Below are 18,371 nucleotides of genomic sequence, written 5' to 3'. Positions count from 1 at the left end.
GACTAAGCCAATTCTACCAATCTTGGCAACAGATTACAACAGACAATTGGGTATTAGCAATAATCCAACATGGCTATTGCATAGAATTCCACAACTTCCCACCGAACATCCCCCCCAAAACACGCAAAATGTCACAACATCATTTAGAACTTTTAGGACTAGAAGTTCAAGCACTACTGCAAAAGGATGCAATAGAATTAGTACCAGTACAACAAAAAAACACAGGAGTTTACTCCCTGTACTTTCTAATTCCAAAAAGAGACGAAACATTGAGACCAATATTAGATCTCAGGACACTAAATACCTACATCATATCGGACCATTTTCACATGGTCACACTACAAGACATCATTCCACTGCTCAAACAGCAAGATTACATGACCACATTAGACCTAAAGGATGCGTACTTTCATATACCAATACACCCTTCTCACAGAAAGTACCTACGGTTTGTATTCAAAGGAATACATTACCAATTCAAGGTGTTGCCATTCGGAATAACAACTGCACCAAGAGTGTTCACAAAATGTCTAGCTGTAGTAGCAGCACACATCAGGAGACAACAGATACATGTGTTCCCTTACCTAGACGACTGGCTAATCAAAACCAACACAGTAAAAAAATGCGCAAACGACACCACCTTTGTCATACAAACCCTTCACAAACTGGGGTTTTCCATCAACTACACAAAATCACACCTAGAACCGTGTCAAACACAACAATATCTAGGAGCAACCATCAACACATCAAAAGGAATTGCCACTCCAAGTCCACAAAGAGTGCAGGCATTCCACAAGCTAATAAGTGCTATGTTTCCAAACCAAAAGATACAAGCAAAATTTGCGCTAAAACTTCTAGGCATGATGTCATCATGCATAGCCATTGTCCCAAACGCAAGACTACACATGCGACCCTTACAACAGTGTCTAGCATCACAATGGTCACAGGCACAGGGTCAACTTCAAAATCTGGTGTTGGTAGACCGCCAAACATACCTCTCGCTTCTATGGTGGAACAGCAAAAATTTAAACAAAGGGCGGACATTTCAGGACCCAGTGCCTCAATACGTTATAACAACAGATGCTTCCATGACAGGGTGGGGAGCACACCTCAATCACCACAGCATTCAAGGACAATGGGATATACACGAAACAAAATTTCATATCAATTACCTAGAACTGTTGGCAGTATTTCTAGCGTTAAAAGCCTTCCAACCCATAATAACACACAAATACATTCTTGTCAAAACAGACAACATGACAACAATGTATTATCTAAACAAACAAGGAGGAACACACTCAACACAATTGTGCCTCCTAACACAAAAAATTTGGCAGTGGGCGATTCACAACAACATTCGCCTAATAGCACAATTTATTCCAGGAATACAAAACCAACTAGCAGACAACCTTTCGCGAGACCACCAACAAGTCCACGAATGGGAAATTCACCCCCAAGTTCTGAACAAGTACTTTCAAATTTGGGGAACACCCCAGATAGATTTGTTCGCAACAAGAGAAAACTCAAAATGCCAAAACTTCGCATCCAGGTACCCACACCGCGAATCACAAGGCAATGCTCTATGGATGAATTGGTCAGGGATATTTGCGTACGCTTTTCCCCCTCTCCCTCTCCTTCCATATCTAGTAAACAAGTTAAGTCAAAACCAACTCAAACTCATACTGATAGCACCCACATGGGCAAGACAACCTTGGTATACAACTCTACTAGACCTTTCACTAGTACCGCATGTCAAACTACCCAACAGGCCAGATCTGTTAACACAACACAAACAACAGATCAGACATCCAAACCCAGCATCATTGAATCTGGCAATTTGGCTCCTGAAATCCTAGAATTCGGACACTTGGACCTCACACAAGAATGCATGGAGGTCATAAAACAAGCTAGAAAACCTTCCACTAGACACTGCTATGCATCTAAGTGGAAAAGATTTGTTTACTACTGCCATGCCAATCAAATACAACCAGTACATGCCTCTACTAAAGACATAGTAGGATACTTACTACATTTGCAAAAAGCAAATCTCGCTTTTTCATCTATAAAAATACACCTCGCAGCTATATCTGCTTACCTACAAACTACTCATTCATCCTCTCTATTTAGAATACCAGTTATTAAAGCATTCATGGAAGGGCTAAAAAGAATTATACCACCAAGAACACCACCAGTTCCTTCATGGAATCTTAACATCGTCTTAACAAGACTCATGGGTCCCCCTTTCGAACCCATGCATTCCTGTGAAATGCAATATCTAACCTGGAAGGTCGCATTTCTCATTGCAATCACATCCCTCAGAAGAGTAAGTGAAATACAGGCATTTACCATACAAGAACCATTTATTCAAATACACAACAATAAAATAGTTCTAAGAACAAATCCAAAATTTCTGCCAAAAGTAATCTCACCATTCCATTTAAATCAAACAGTAGAATTGCCAGTGTTCTTCCCACAACCAAATTCTGTGGCTGAAAGGGCACTACATACATTAGACATCAAAAGAGCACTAATGTATTACATTGACAGAACAAAGCTAATCAGGAAAACAAAACAACTGTTCATAGCTTTTCAAAAACCACACATAGGAAATCCAATCTCTAAACAAGGCATTGCTAGATGGATAGTCAGATGCATTCAAACATGCTATCTTAAAGCCAAAAGAGAATTGCCTATTACACCAAAGGCACACTCAACCAGAAAGAAAGGTGCTACAATGGCCTTTCTAGGAAACATTCCTATGAGCGAAATATGTAAGGCTGCAACCTGGTCTACGCCTCATACGTTTACTAAACACTACTGTGTAGACGTACTAAATGCACAACAAGCTACAGTGGGCCAAGCTGTACTAAGAACATTATTCCAAACTACTTCAACTCCTACAGGCTAAACCACCGCTTTTAGGGGAGCTAACTGCTTTATAGTCTATGCCAAACATGTGTATCTGCAGCAACAAATGCCATCGAACTGAAAATGTCACTTACCCAGTGTACATCTGTTCGTGGCATTAGTCGCTGCAGATTCACATGTACCCTCCCACCTCCCCGGGAAGCCTGTAGCCGTTTCGAAGTAGATCATAAACCTTAAACATTTGAACATTTGTAAAAAAATTATTAGAAACTCTTATCATACATACATATTCACTCCATTGCATGGGCACTATTTATACCAAACAACTCCATCCTCACCCTCTGCGGGGAAAACAATCTAAGATGGAGTCGACGCCCATGCGCAATGGAGCCAAAGAGGGAGGAGTCCTTCGGTCCCGTGACCAAAAAGACTTCTTCGAAGAAAAACAACTTGTAATACTCCGAGCCCAACACCAGGCAGCGGACTGTGCCAAACATGTGAATCTGCAGCGACTAATGCCACGAACAGATGTACACTGGGTAAGTGACATTTTCAATACTGCATAGGCAGTGTGAGGTCGGCATGGCACCCTGAGGGGGGTGCCATGTCGACTTACTCGTTTTGTCCTCACCAGCACACACAAGCTGACAAGCAGTGTGTCTGTGCTGAGTGAGGGGTCCCTAGGGTGGCATAAGACATGCTGCAGCCCTTAGAGACCTTCCCTGGCATCAGGGCCCTTGGTACCAGGGGTACCAGTTACAAGGGACTTACCTGGATGCCAGGGTGTGCCAATTGTGAAAACAAAAGTACAGGTTAGGGAAAGAACACTGGTGCTGGGGCCTGGTTAGCAGGCCTCAGCACACTTTCAAATCAAAACATAGCATCAGCAAAGGCAAAAAGTCAGGGGGTAACCATGCCAAGGAGGCATTTCCTTACAAGGATCCACACAGCTTAGGATGAGAGGAGATCCTTTCCGCTGGTCGTCATTGTAATTGGTGCCTGTGAATGCAGGGGAGTGACTCCTTCACTCCAAGGGAGATTCCTTCTTCCTTCTTGTGCAGACTGAAGACCCTCAGAGGATGCACAGCCGGGGAAATGTTGCAGAATCTGTAAGGAGCCGTGGAAACAATGTTGCAGGCAGAGTCTTCTTCGTGGATGCAGATTGTTGGTTCCTGGAGGGTCCAGCCGCGTTTAAGTGGCTAGAAGTCAAAGTAGAGGTTGCAGTGGAGTCCTGCTGGAATCTTAAAAGCCAAATCGGAGGACCCACCCAAGAGAGAGACCATAAATAGCCCTGGAAGAGGGGTTGGTCACCTAGCCAGGTGACCACCTATCAGGAGGGGGGCTCAGAGGTCCCTGCCAACCTTGGATTCAAGATGGCAAAACCCAGGGACCCTTTGGAGGAGCTCTGGGCACCACCCCTTGGGCTGTTCAAGCAGCAGGTGGGCAGAAACCTGTCTGAGGGGTGGCAGCATCTTTGGGTGGCTGGAAAACACCAGAAGGCTGTTTGGAGCAATGCTGGAGTCCTCTAAGGAGCGCCCAGAGTGCATGGAATCATACTTCCAATACTGGAAACAGTATTGGAGTAAGATTCTGACATGTTTGATACCAATCATGCGTAGGTTCTAAGTTACTGTTATGTAGCTGGACCGAGTTAGTGACCTATGTCCAGTACACGCATACAATGGCAACCCCACACTTGCGAGGTCCTTGAAAATGGCACCGGAGTTCGTGGGGGCACCTTTGCTAGTGCGGGGTGCCCTCACATACAGGGACCTGCGCCCTGCCCACTGGGCAAGGAGGGCCTACCAAAGCGGTGACTTACAGTAACCTGGTGCAATGACCTGTAGTCAAAAGGGTGCATGCACCCTTTCAAGCAGGCTGCAATGGCAGGGCTACAGATACACTTTGCATGGGCTCACCAAGGGTGGCATAATTCATGCTGTAGCCAATGGGGGAATCCCCTGGTACCCCAATGCCCTGGGTACCTAAGTACTATATACTAGGGACTTAAATGGGGCACCAGTATGCCAATTGTGGGGTGTGTAAAGTCCTAGGCAACAAAATTTAGAGGAAGAGAGCACATTCACTGGGGTCCTGGTTAGCAGGATCGCAGTGAAAATAGTCAAAGCATACTGATAGGCAAAAAGCGGGGGTAACCATGCAAAAAAGAATGCTTTCCTACAACTATGACTGATACAAACTTTGGCTCTTTGGGTTTACATATAGCTAGTGTAATTCTGTAATGTATGAAATTTGATGGTGTCTTGCCTTTACTATTTTTTGTTTGTACAGATTCCCTTGTTTCAAACCCACCCACAGTTGAAGCAATGTGTTCGTCAGGCGATTGAGCGTGCTGTGCAAGAGCTTGTCCATCCAGTTGTAGACAGATCCATCAAAATTGCCATGACCACCTGTGAGCAGATAGTCCGAAAAGACTTTGCACTGGATTCTGAAGAGTCACGCATGCGGGTTGCTGCCCATCACATGATGCGAAATCTGACTGCTGGCATGGCTATGATTACTTGCCGAGAGCCTCTGCTTATCAGCATAGCCACCAACCTGAAGAACAGCTTTGCCACTGCTCTGCGGGTAAGCAGCTATAGAATTTTGCATTTGCCCACAAAAAACAGATAAGTATAGTGATGTTTGGAAAACTGTCTTTTCTCTTGCCTCCAGTTTTTCTGCTGTTTTGATCCATTTAGTTGGTATTTAAGTTTCTCTACTTAAGAATGCTTTCCTTATCTATCTAACTTAATAACAGAAAAGAATGATGGGCAGAGTGCTGAACAAGGCAAACACTCACCCCCAGTCACAGATCGGGTTTAATCCATCGTTTTTTTTGCTCACCATGCCACCCCAGTTTGGACCCAGCCGTACGCAGATCAGTCTTGACCCTGTTCCTAATCGGAACAGTCCAGCTTGAACTGCCAGGTCATGTCCTCTGTGAACCTGAAACAAGCATCCTTGGACCGGTTTCATGGTATCACCCTTCATCAGCCAGGGTAGCTTGGATCCAGTGGGACAGTGAACACAGGACCCACGTCTGGGCATACCCTTCCCACTTAAGGCAACTTTAGCAACACAAAAGAATGATGGGTGGAGTGCTGAACTATGCAAACACTCACCCCCAGTCACAGATCTGGGTTTAATCCATCGTTATTTTGCTCACCATGCCACACTGTGCTCACTGTTCCACTGGATTCAAGCTAGCCTGGCTGATGAAGGATGATACCTTGAAAATGGTCCCTGGATACTTGTTTCCGGTCCAGGAAGAACCTGGCTTGGCAGTTCGGGCTGGACGGTTCCCATGAGGAGCAGGGTCAAGACTGATTTGCATATGGCTGGTTCCAAACTGGGGTGGCACGGTGAGCAAAAGAACGATGAATTAAACCCAGATCTTTGACTGGGGTAGAGTGTTTGCATTATTCAGCACTCCGTCCATCATTCTTTTTTGTTGATATCGAACTTAATAATCTCGCTAAAGATCTTCATATGAAACAGAATGGTTATTGATGATAATTTGGTTTAGTTTTTGGTTGGTGACCAGTGTCGAGTAAGGGAACTAATCACCTCGGCTTGCAACCCTTATCTGTACATTGCCAGTGTAGCTTCTTGTTTACAGGAAGCAACATTTCTCTTGCATTCTTTGAGCAGAGGCCAGAGTATTTATTCCTACTGTACAGTCCTGAAGCTGACAAGCCTTCACAGTGGTTTTTCTAAAATCTGTTAGATTTGAGATTAAAGTATTTGCCAACCCATGAGATAATTGTGCCACTGTAGCCTTGTTCAGCTGCAAATAAATGTTCTGGCATTAAGGAAAACATATGTGGTAAGCAGTGTTTGCAGAATGTGGTATATACAGTTGGTTAGTGTCTTGTGCCATGTTCTAGTTAACATCGGACTATATTAAGCCTGGGAATTGGTGTTTCCTCTGATAAACAGGCAGCTTCCCCACAGCAGCGGGAAATGATGGAGCAGGCAGCTGCACAGCTTGCTCAAGACAACTGTGAGTTGGCATGCTGTTTTATCCAGAAGACTGCAGTCGAGAAGGCAGGCCCAGAAATGGACAAGCGATTAGCTACAGTGAGTGCTTTGTCTTCATAGCAAGGCTTCCATAACGTTTGATATGATCACAAACCTCATCTTAATTTTTTTCCCCAAAGGAGTTTGAGTTGAGGAAGCATGCGAGGCAAGAGGGGCGTCGATATTGTGATCCTGTGGTATTAACGTACCAGGCTGAGCGCATGCCCGAACAGATCAGGCTCAAGGTAAGCAGATTGCTCCAATTATTGTGGAGCTATGATTCAGTGTACATTTCCATCATGCGTTTCAACCATGTTTGTCCTATGTATGTAAGGTCCTCCCCCTTCAAGGGAGCTATCAGAGGCTGACCTCAAGGGGCTGAAGCAAACAGTGAAGATGATGCTATGGTGAAGCAGACTTCATCTCTCTTCCTTCATTCTTAGGTTGGCGGTGTAGACCCAAAACAGCTGGCTGTTTACGAAGAGTTTGCACGCAATGTCCCTGGGTTCTTACCTACCAATGACCTCACACAACCTACTGGCTTTTTAGCGCAGCCTATGAAGGTAAAATGAACGATCATTTTTGTGCTGCTGAATAACATCTACTGTACTGTTCCTGGTGTTTTTTTTTATTTTTATTTTTTTTACATTTTATTATCACTTTTAGAACCAGCTCCCAACGGCTAGGTCTGTGACCTAGGACAATCTTAGTAGTTCTTTGCAAAATTATTCATCACCCTTGAAAAGATCTGGTAATGTCAATACACAGCATAGCATTCTTAGTGCTTTGGTATTTCAAATACATGTTTCTTTTAAGATTAGATCTTTTTCATTGACTTAGGTTTGCCTTCTCTTATATTTTACCTAGGTAACATACTGAATTTTTATATGTTAAAATCTCTTGATGAAGTTGATTTTCTTCGGTGTATTAATTGAATTGAGACTAATTGACCAGTTTCATGTCATGTTGCTCTTGCAGCACTGAAGTTCTTTTACCAAATTTGGAATGTTAAGCATATATGATTAAAATATTTATACGTAATTTAAATCCTTTTCATTACAGCAAGCTTGGGCAACAGACGATGTTGCGCAGATCTATGACAAATGCATCACAGAGTTGGAGCAGAACCTTCATGCAATCCCTACCACCTTGGCTATGAATCCTCAAGTGCAGGCTCTTCGTAGTTTGCTTGAAGCAGTTGTGGTAGCACGTAATTCCCGTGATGCCATTGCAGCCCTAGGCTTATTACAGAAGGTTTGTACATTTTGAGAATGGTTTTCAGCGTTATTTTATCACATACTATTTGTCTTGCACCAAAAAGGCTGGCTGCAATCCTTTAAAAGACAGTATTTGTTTCAGAGGAATATGTTTTAGAATGGAATTGAAAACTGTGAAGTCATACTCCTTCTAATGCACTGATTTGTGGCAAAAACGTATTTGGGTGTTCGGTGGCATGTGTAGCTGCAGATACACATGTTGTGCATAGTCCGCCGTCTGGTGTTGGGTCGGAGTGTTACAAGTTGTTTTTGTTCGAAGAAGTCTTTTCGAGTCCCGAGACCGAGGGACTCCTCCTCCTTTGTTCCATTGCGCATGGGCGTCGACTCCATGTTAGATTGTTTTTTTTCTGCCATCGGGTTCGGACGTGTTCCTTTTCGCTCCGGGTTTCGGGACAGAAAGATAGTCTTAACTTCGGAAAACTACGTCGGTATTGTTTCGCTCGGTATCGGGTAAGAATAGAATCGACACCGAATCGTGAAGAGCTCCGGTAGCCCTTCGGGGTAATTTCGATCCCCCGTCGGGGCCTGGTCGGCCCGACCGCGTGTAACATCGACACTGATGGAACGGACCCCGTTCCGATTCTGTCCTAAATGCCACAATAAATATCCATATACAGACCAACATTTGGTCTGTAACTTGTGCCTGTCACCCGAGCACAAGGAAGAAACGTGGGAGGCCTGTCGTGCGTTTCGGTCCCGAAAAACGCTCCGTGACCGGCGAGCCAGAAGATTGCAGATGGCGTCCACGCCGACAGGACACCGAGAGTTCGAGGGACAAGGAGAAGAAGAGGAAGCCTTCTCCATCCATGAATCGGACTCTGAGGAATTCGACGTTGAAGAAACCGTGAGTAAGACGTCGAAGCAAGCACCATACAAGAAAACAGACAAGGCCCAGGGGACGCCACTGCCAACAGGCCATGGCTCAACCCATAAAGTAGGTGACCGTCCATCGGCACCGAAAAAGGCCGAACTGGTGCCGAGATCGTCCGACTCGGGTCGAGACACAGGCACGCAGCAATCTCGGGACCGAGAAAGTGCTGCCGAAAAAGATAGACGCCGAGACAGCGGAACCGAAGCTGCTCGACGCAGAGACAGCGGCACCGAGGAAGATCGACGCCGAGAAAGCTCGACGCCGAAAAAGAAAAAAATCTCCTCCAAGCCGAAAACCAGCAGAGACACAGTTTTGGTGCCAAAACGACCAGCAACCGAACCAACTGCCAGCTCATATACAGAGGAACAATCACTGTCCTCTCAAATGCGTAAACAGAGATTTGAAGAAGTTACAGACCACTGATGTAGACCACACACAAAAGCAGACCTTCATACAAAGTGGGACAGAGAAGATCAGCACTCTTCCCCCAATCAGGAGAAAAGGAGACTCGAGTTCCAAACTCAAGAACAAACACCACAAAAAATGGTGAAGAAGGTAACTCCGCCACCCTCTCCTCCACCTGTAACTCACACATCACCGGCACAGACTCCGTCACATTCACCGGCTCATACCACAATGAGCCAAGACGACCAGGACGCTTGGGACCTATACGACGCCCCAGTATCAGACAATAGTCCTGAGTCGTACCCTACCAAGCCCTCACCACCTGAGGACAGCACAGGGTATGCACAGGTGGTAGCTAGGGCAGCAGAATTCCATAACGTGTCGTTACACGCAGAACCTGTCGAGGATGACTTCCTTTTCAACACCCTCTCCTCCACCCATAGCTCCTACCTATGCTTCCAGGAATGCTAAGGCACGCAAAGCAGATCTTCAAAGACCCTGTCAAAAGTAGAGCGATTACTCCTAGGGTGGAGAAAAAATATAAAGCACCGCCCACGGACCCTGCTTTTATCACCTCACAACTGCCACCAGATTCAGTCGTGGTAGGGGCAGCTCGCAAGAGAGCCAACTCGCACACATCAGGCAAGGCACCACCTCCAGATAAAGAGAGCCGCAAGTTCGACGCAGCTGGGAAAAGGGTCGCAGTACAAGCTGCAAACCAGTGGCGCATCGCGAACTCTCAGGCGCTCCTAGCGCGATATGATAGAGCCCATTGGGACGAGATGCAGCATCTCATCGAGCATCCACCCAAAGAATTTCAAAAACGGGCAATACAAGTGGTTGAGGAGGGACAAAACATCTCCAATAACCAAATACGCTCCTCTATGGACGCAGCGGACACAGCGGCAAGAACAATAAATACCGCAGTAACCATAAGAAGGCACGCATGGTTGCGCACATCTGGCTTTAAACCGGAAATACAGCAAGCGGTACTCAATATGCCGTTCAATGAACAACAATTGTTTGGACCCGAAGTGGACACGGCAATTGAGAAATTGAAAAAGGACACGGACACAGCCAAGGCCATGGGCGCACTCTATTCCCCGCAGGGCAGAGGCACTTTCGGCACCTTCCGCAAAACAACCTTCAGAGGGGGGTTTCGGGGTCAAGCCACACAAGCCAGCACCTCACAATCTACACCGTCTACCTACCAGGGACAGTACCAAAGGGGAGGCTTTCGGGGCCAGTATAGAGGAGGACAATTCCCTAGAAACTGGGGAAAATTTCAAAGTCCAAAAACCCCTGCAACCAAACAGTGACTCACAAGTCACTCAACCCCTTCACACAACATCAGTGGGGGAAAGACTAAGTCAGTTTTACAAATCTTGGGAGGAGATAACAACAGACACTTGGGTTTTAGCAATTATCCGACATGGTTATTGCATAGAATTTCTCCAACTCCCTCCAAATGTCCCACCAAAAACACAGAATATGTCGAAACAGCATTTAGACCTTCTAGAACTAGAAGTTCAAGCATTACTGCTAAAGGACGCAATAGAATTGGTACCATGTACACAAATAAACACAGGAGTTTATTCACTGTACTTTCTAATACCAAAAAAGGACAAAACACTGAGACCAATCCTAGATCTCAGAACACTAAACACCTACATCAAATCAGAACACTTTCACATGGTCACGCTACAAGACGTGTTACCACTGCTAAAGCAACAAGACTACATGACAACCTTAGATCTAAAGGACGCATATTTCCATATACCGATACATCCCTCACACAGGAAATACCTAAGGTTCGTATTCAAGGGAATACATTACCAATTCAAAGTGTTGCCGTTCGGTATCACAACCGCACCAAGAGTATTTACAAAATGCCTAGCAGTAGTAGCTGCACACATCAGAAGGCAGCATATACACGTATTCCCGTACCTAGACGATTGGCTAATCAAGACCAACTCCCTCACAAAGTGTTCACACCACACAGATTGTCATTCAAACCCTCTACAAACTCGGTTTCTCCATCAACTATACAAAATCTCACATTCTGCCGTGCAAAACACAGCAATACTTGGGAGCGACAATCAACACAACAAAGGGAATAGCCACTCCGAGTCCACAAAGGGTTCAAAATGTTCACAAGGTGTAGGAAGTTGGCTCTGTATGTGCTATTTCAAAGTAAGGAATAGCATGCACAGAGTCCAAGGGTTCCCCTTAGAGGTAAAATAGTGGTAAAAATAGATAATACTAATGCTCTATTTTGTGGTAGTGTGGTCGAGCAGTAGGCTTATCCAAGGAGTAGTGTTAAGCATTTGTTGTACATACACATAGACAATAAATGAGGTACACACACTCAGAGACAAATCCAGCCAATAGGTTTTTATATAGAAAAATATCTTTTCTTAGTTTATTTTAAGAACCACAGGTTCAAATTCTACATGTAATATCTCATTCGAAAGGTATTGCAGGTAAGTACTTTAGGAACTTCAAATCATAAAAATTGCATGTATATTTTTCAAGTTATTGACAAATAGCTGTTTTAAAAGTGGACACTTAGTGCAATTTTCACAGTTCCTAGGGGAGGTAAGTTTTGGTTAGTTTTACCAGGTAAGTAAGACACTTACAGGGTTCAGTTCTTGGTCCAAGGTAGCCCACCGTTGGGGGTTCAGAGCAACCCCAAAGTCCCCACACCAGCAGCTCAGGGCCGGTCAGGTGCAGAGTTCAAAGTGGTGCCCAAAACACATAGGCTAGAATGGAGAGAAGGGGGTGCCCCGGTTCCGGTCTGTTTGCAGGTAAGTACCCGCGTCTTCGGAGGGCAGACCAGGGGGGTTTTGTAGGGCACCGGGGGGGACACAGGTCCACACAGAAATTTCACCCTCAGCAGCGCGGGGGCGGCCGGGTGCAGTGTAAAAACAAGCGTCGGGTTTTCAATGTTAGTCTATGAGAGATCTCGGGATCTCTTCAGCGCTGCAGGCAGGCAAGGGGGGGATTCCTCGGGGAAACCTCCACTTGGGCAAGGGAGAGGGACTCCTGGGGGTCACTTCTCCAGTGAAAGTCCGGTCCTTCAGGTCCTGGGGGCTGCGGGTGCAGGGTCTCTCCCAGGCGTCGGGACTTTAGATTCAAAGAGTCGCGGTCAGGGGAAGCCTCGGGATTCCCTCTGCAGGCGGCGCTGTGGGGGCTCAGAGGGGACAGGTTTTGGTACTCACAGTATCAGAGTAGTCCTGGGGTCCCTCCTGAGGTGTCGGATCTCCACCAGCCGAGTCGGGGTCGCCGGGTGCAGTGTTGCAAGTCTCACGCTTCTTGCGGGGAGCTTGCAGGGTTCTTTAAAGCTGCTGGAAACAAAGTTGCAGCTTTTCTTGGAGCAGGTCCGCTGTCCTCGGGAGTTTCTTGTCTTTTCGAAGCAGGGGCAGTCCTCGGAGGATGTCGAGGTCGCTGGTCCCTTTGGAAGGCGTCGCTGGAGCAGGATCTTTGGAAGGCAGGAGACAGGCCGGTGAGTTTCTGGAGCCAAGGCAGTTGTCGTCTTCTGGTCTTCCTCTGCAGGGGTTTTTCAGCTAGGCAGTCCTTCTTCTTGTAGTTGCAGGAATCTAATTTTCTAGGGTTCAGGGTAGCCCTTAAATACTAAATTTAAGGGCGTGTTTAGGTCTGGGGGGTTAGTAGCCAATGGCTACTAGTCCTGAGGGTGGGTACACCCTCTTTGTGCCTCCTCCCAAGGGGAGGGGGTCACAATCCTAACCCTGTTGGGGGAATCCTCCATCTGCAAGATGGAGGATTTCTAAAAGTTAGAGTCACTTCAGCTCAGGACACCTTAGGGGCTGTCCTGACTGGCCAGTGACTCCTCCTTGTTTTTCTCATTATTTTCTCCGGCCTTGCCGCCAAAAGTGGGGCCTGGCCGGAGGGGGCGGGCAACTCCACTAGCTGGAGTGTCCTGCTGGGTTGGCACAAAGGAGGTGAGCCTTTGAGGCTCACCGCCAGGTGTGACAATTCCTGCCTGGGGGAGGTGTTAGCATCTCCACCCAGTGCAGGCTTTGTTACTGGCCTCAGAGTGACAAAGGCACTCTCCCCATGGGGCCAGCAACATGTCTCGGTTTGTGGCAGGCTGCTAAAACTAGTCAGCCTACACAGATAGTCGGTTAAGTTTCAGGGGGCACCTCTAAGGTGCCCTCTGTGGTGTATTTTACAATAAAATGTACACTGGCATCAGTGTGCATTTATTGTGCTGAGAAGTTTGATACCAAACTTCCCAGTTTTCAGTGTAGCCATTATGGTGCTGTGGAGTTCGTGTTTGACAGACTCCCAGACCATATACTCTTATGGCTACCCTGCACTTACAATGTCTAAGGTTTTGTTTAGACACTGTCGGGGTACCATGCTCATGCACTGGTACCCTCACCTATGGTATAGTGCACCCTGCCTTTAGGCTGTAAGGCCTGCTAGAGGGGTGTCTTACCTATACTGCATAGGCAGTGAGAGGCTGGCATGGCACCCTGAGGGGAGTGCCATGTCGACTTACTCGTTTTGTCCTCACTAGCACACACAAGCTGGCAAGCAGTGTGTCTGTGCTGAGTGAGAGGTCTCCAGGGTGGCATAAGACAGGCTGCAGCCCTTAGAGACCTTCCTTGGCATCAGGGCCCTTGGTACTAGAAGTACCAGTTACAAGGGACTTATCTGGATGCCAGGGTCTGCCAATTGTGGATACAAAAGTACAGGTTAGGGAAAGAACACTGGTGCTGGGGCCTGGTTAGCAGGCCTCAGCACACTTTCAATTGTAAACATAGCATCAGCAAAGGCAAAAAGTCAGGGGGCAACCATGCCAAGGAGGCATTTCCTTACACAAGGTTTGTAGGAAGTTGGCTCTGTATGTGCTATTTCAAAGTAAGGAATAGCATGCACAGAGTCCAAGGGTTCCCCTTAGAGGTAAAATAGTGGTAAAAATAGATAATACTAATGCTCTATTTTGTGGTAGTGTGGTCGAGCAGTAGGCTTATCCAAGGAGTAGTGTTAAGCATTTGTTGTACTTACACATAGACAATAAATGAGGTACACACACTCAGAGACAAATCCAGCCAATAGGTTTTGTTATAGAAAAATATCTTTTCTTAGTTTATTTTAAGAACCACGGGTTCAAATTTAACATGTAATATCTTGTTTGAAAGGTATTGCAGGTAAGTACATTAGGAACTTTGAATCATTTCAATTGCATGTATACTTTTCAAGTTATTGACAAATAGCTACTTTAAAAGTGGACACTTAGTGCAATTTTCACAGTTCCTGGGGGAGGTAAGTTTTTGTTAGTTTTACCAGGTAAGTAAGACACTTACAGGGTTCAGTTCTTGGTCCAAGGTAGCCCACCGTTGGGGGTTCAGAGCAACCCCAAAGTTACCACACCAGCAGCTCAGGGCCGGTCAGGTGCAGAGTTCAAAGTGGTGCCCAAAACGCATAGGCTTCAATGGAGAGAAGGGGGTGCCCCGGTTCCGGTCTGCTTGCAGGTAAGTACCCGCGTCTTCGGAGGGCAGACCAGGGGGGTTTTGTAGGGCACCGGGGGGGACACAAGCCCACACAGAAATTTCACCCTCAGCGGCGCGGGGGTGGCCGGGTGCAGTGTTAGAACAAGCGTCGGGTTCGCAATGGAAGTCAATGAGAGATCAAGGGATCTCTTCAGCGCTGCAGGCAGGCAAGGGGGGGCTTCCTCGGGGAAACCTCCACTTGGGCAAGGGAGAGGGACTCCTGGGGGTCACTTCTGCAGTGAAAGTCCGGTCCTTCAGGTCCTGGGGGCTGCGGGTGCAGGGTCTTTTCCAGGCGTCGGGACTTGGGTTTCAGAGAGTCGCGGTCAGGGGAAGCCTTGGGATTCCCTCTGCAGGCGGCGCTGTGGGGGCTCAGGGGGGACAGGTTTTGGTACTCACAGTCGTAGAGTAGTCCGGGGGTCCTCCCTGAGGTGTTGGTTCTCCACCAGCCGAGTCGGGGTCGCCGGGTGCAGTGTTGCAAGTCTCACGCTTCTTGCGGGGAGATTGCAGGGTTCTTTAAAGCTGCTCCTTTGGATAAAGTTGCAGTCTTTTTTGAGCAGGTCCACTGTCCTCGGGAGTTTCTTGTCGTCGAAGCAGGGCAGTCCTCAGAGGATTCAGAGGTCGCTGGTCCCTTTGGAAGGCGTCGCTGGAGCAGAGTTCTTTGGAAGGCAGGAGACAGGCCGGTGAGTTTCTGGAGCCAAGGCAGTTGTTGTCTTCTGGTCTTCCTCTGCAGGGGTTTTCAGCTAGGCAGTCCTTCTTCTTGTTGTTGCAGGAATCTAATCTTCTAGGGTTCAGGGTAGCCCTTAAATACTAAATTTAAGGGCGTGTTTAGGTCTGGGGGGTTAGTAGCCAATGGCTACTAGCCCGGAGGGTGGGTACACCCTCTTTGTGCCTCCTCCCAAGGGGAGGGGGTCACAATCCTAACCCTATTGGGGGAATCCTCCATCTGCAAGATGGAGGATTTCTAAAAGTTAGAGTCACCTCAGCTCAGGACACCTTAGGGGCTGTCCTGACTGGCCAGTGACTCCTCCTTGTTGCTTTCTTTGTTCCCTCCAGCCTTGCCGCCAAAAGTGGGGGCCGTGGCCGGAGGGGGCGGGCAACTCCACTAAGCTGGAGTGCCCTGCTGGGCTGTGACAAAGGGGTGAGCCTTTGAGGCTCACCGCCAGGTGTTACAGCTCCTGCCTGGGGGAGGTGTTAGCATCTCCACCCAGTGCAGGCTTTGTTACTGGCCTCAGAGTGACAAAGGCACTCTCCCCATGGGGCCAGCAACATGTCTCTAGTGTGGCAGGCTGCTGGAACTAGTCAGCCTACACAGACAGTCGGTTAAGTTTCAGGGGGCACCTCTAAGGTGCCCTCTGGGGTGTATTTTGCAATAAAATGTACACTGGCATCAGTGTGCATTTATTGTGCTGAGAAGTTTGATACCAAACTTCCCAGTTTTCAGTGTAGCCATTATGGTGCTGTGGAGTTCGTGTTTGACAAACTCCCAGACCATATACTCTTATGGCTACCCTGCACTTACAATGTCTAAGGTTTTGTTTAGACACTGTAGGGGTACCATGCTCATGCACTGGTACCCTCACCTATGGTATAGTGCACCCTGCCTTAGGGCTGTAAGGCCTGCTAGAGGGGTGACTGACCTATACTTGCATAGGCAGTGAGAGGCTGGCATGGCACCCTGAGGGGAGTGCCATGTCGACTTACTCGTTTTGTTCTCACTAGCACACACAAGCTGGCAAGCAGTGTGTCTGTGCTGAGTGAGAGGTCTCCAGGGTGGCATAAGACATGCTGCAGCCCTTCGAGACCTTCCTTGGCATCAGGGCCCTTGGTACTAGAAGTACCAGTTACAAGGGACTTATCTGGATGCCAGGGTCTGCCAATTGTGGATACAAAAGTACAGGTTAGGGAAAGAACACTGGTGCTGGGGCCTGGTTAGCAGGCCTCAGTACACTTTCAATTGTAAACATAGCATCAGCAAAGGCAAAAAGTCAGGGGGCAACCATGCCAAGGAGGCATTTCCTTACAAGGTTATACAAGCCATGTATCCAACACAAAAAATACAGGCAAAGACGGTATTAAAACTCCTAGGCATGATGTCCTCATGCATAGCCATTGTCCCAAACGCAAGACTGCACATGAGGCCCTTACAACAGTGCCTAGCATCACAGTGGTCAAATGCACAGGGTCACCTTCTAGATCTGGTGTTGATAGACCGCCAAACATACATCTCGCTTCTATGGTGGAACAGTATAAATTTAAACAAAGGGCGGCCTTTCTAAGACCCAGTGCCACAATACTTGATAACAACAGATGCTTCCATGACAGGGTGGGGAGCACACCTCAATCAACACAGCATCCAAGGACAATGGGACGTACATCAAACAAAGCTGCATATAAATCACCTCGAATTGTTAGCAGTATTCCTAGCGTTGAAAGCATTTCAACCCATCATAACCCACAAATACATTCTTGTCAAAACAGACAACATGACAACAATGTATTATCTAAACAAACAGGGGGGAACACACTCGACACAGCTGTGCCTCCTGGCACAAAAGATATGGCAATGGGCAATTCACAACCACATTCGCCTAATAGCACAATTTATTCCAGGGATCCAAAATCAACTAGCAGACAATCTCTCTCGAGATCACCAACAGGTCCACGAATGGGAGATTCACCCCCAAATTCTAAACACTTACTTCAAAATTTGGGGGACACCTCAAATAGACCGATTTGCAACAAAGGAGAACGCAAAATGCCAAAACTTCGCATCCAGGTACCCACACAGGCAGTCTCAAGGCAATGCTCTATGGATGAACTGGTCAGGGATATTTGCGTACGCTTTTCCCCCTCTCCCTCTCCTTCCATATTTAGTAAACAAATTGAGTCAAAACAAACTCAAACTCATACTAATAGCACCAACATGGGCAAGACCACCTTGGTACACAACACTACTAGACCTGTCAGTAGTACCCCATGTCAGGTTGCCCAACAGACCAGATCTGTTAACACAACACAAACAACAGATCAGGCATCCAAACCCAGCATCGCTGAATCTAGCAATCTGGCTCCTGAGATCCTAGAATTCGGACATTTAAACCTCGCCCAAGAATGTATGGAAGTCATAAAACAAGCTAGAAGACCATCCACTAGACACTGCTATGCAAGCAAATGGAAAAGATTTGTTTGCTACTGCCATAATAATCAAGTTAAACCATTACATGCATCTCCAAAGGATATAGTGGGATACTTGCTACATTTACAAAAATCTAATCTAGCCTTCTCTTCCATAAAGATACACCTCGCAGCAATATCTGCATACCTGCAAATTACCCATTCAACTTCACTATTTAGGATACCTGTCATTAAAGCGTTTATGGAAGGCCTGAAAACAATTATACCACCAAG

At 46.8% G+C, this 18,371-nt stretch overlaps 1 protein-coding gene across 1 annotated transcript in view; it reads left to right on the top strand.

Annotated features, from left to right (window-relative positions):
* Positions 1-18,371, top strand: part of CNOT1 (CCR4-NOT transcription complex subunit 1) — a 1,177,977-nt gene that overhangs the window by 787,125 nt on the left and 372,481 nt on the right. The window contains exons 32-36 of the mRNA XM_069215998.1: positions 5,161-5,457; positions 6,811-6,951; positions 7,032-7,136; positions 7,335-7,454; positions 7,954-8,145. Of these exons, the coding sequence (XP_069072099.1) occupies positions 5,161-5,457; positions 6,811-6,951; positions 7,032-7,136; positions 7,335-7,454; positions 7,954-8,145 (855 nt within the window). The remainder of the gene's footprint in view (positions 1-5,160; positions 5,458-6,810; positions 6,952-7,031; positions 7,137-7,334; positions 7,455-7,953; positions 8,146-18,371) is intronic.

This window comes from Pleurodeles waltl, chromosome 12, assembly GCF_031143425.1.
Source record: "Pleurodeles waltl isolate 20211129_DDA chromosome 12, aPleWal1.hap1.20221129, whole genome shotgun sequence".
Lineage (NCBI taxonomy): Eukaryota > Metazoa > Chordata > Amphibia > Caudata > Salamandridae > Pleurodeles > Pleurodeles waltl.
The sequence above is the reverse complement of the archived record's forward strand: the minus strand, read 5'-3'. Positions and strand labels throughout refer to the sequence as shown.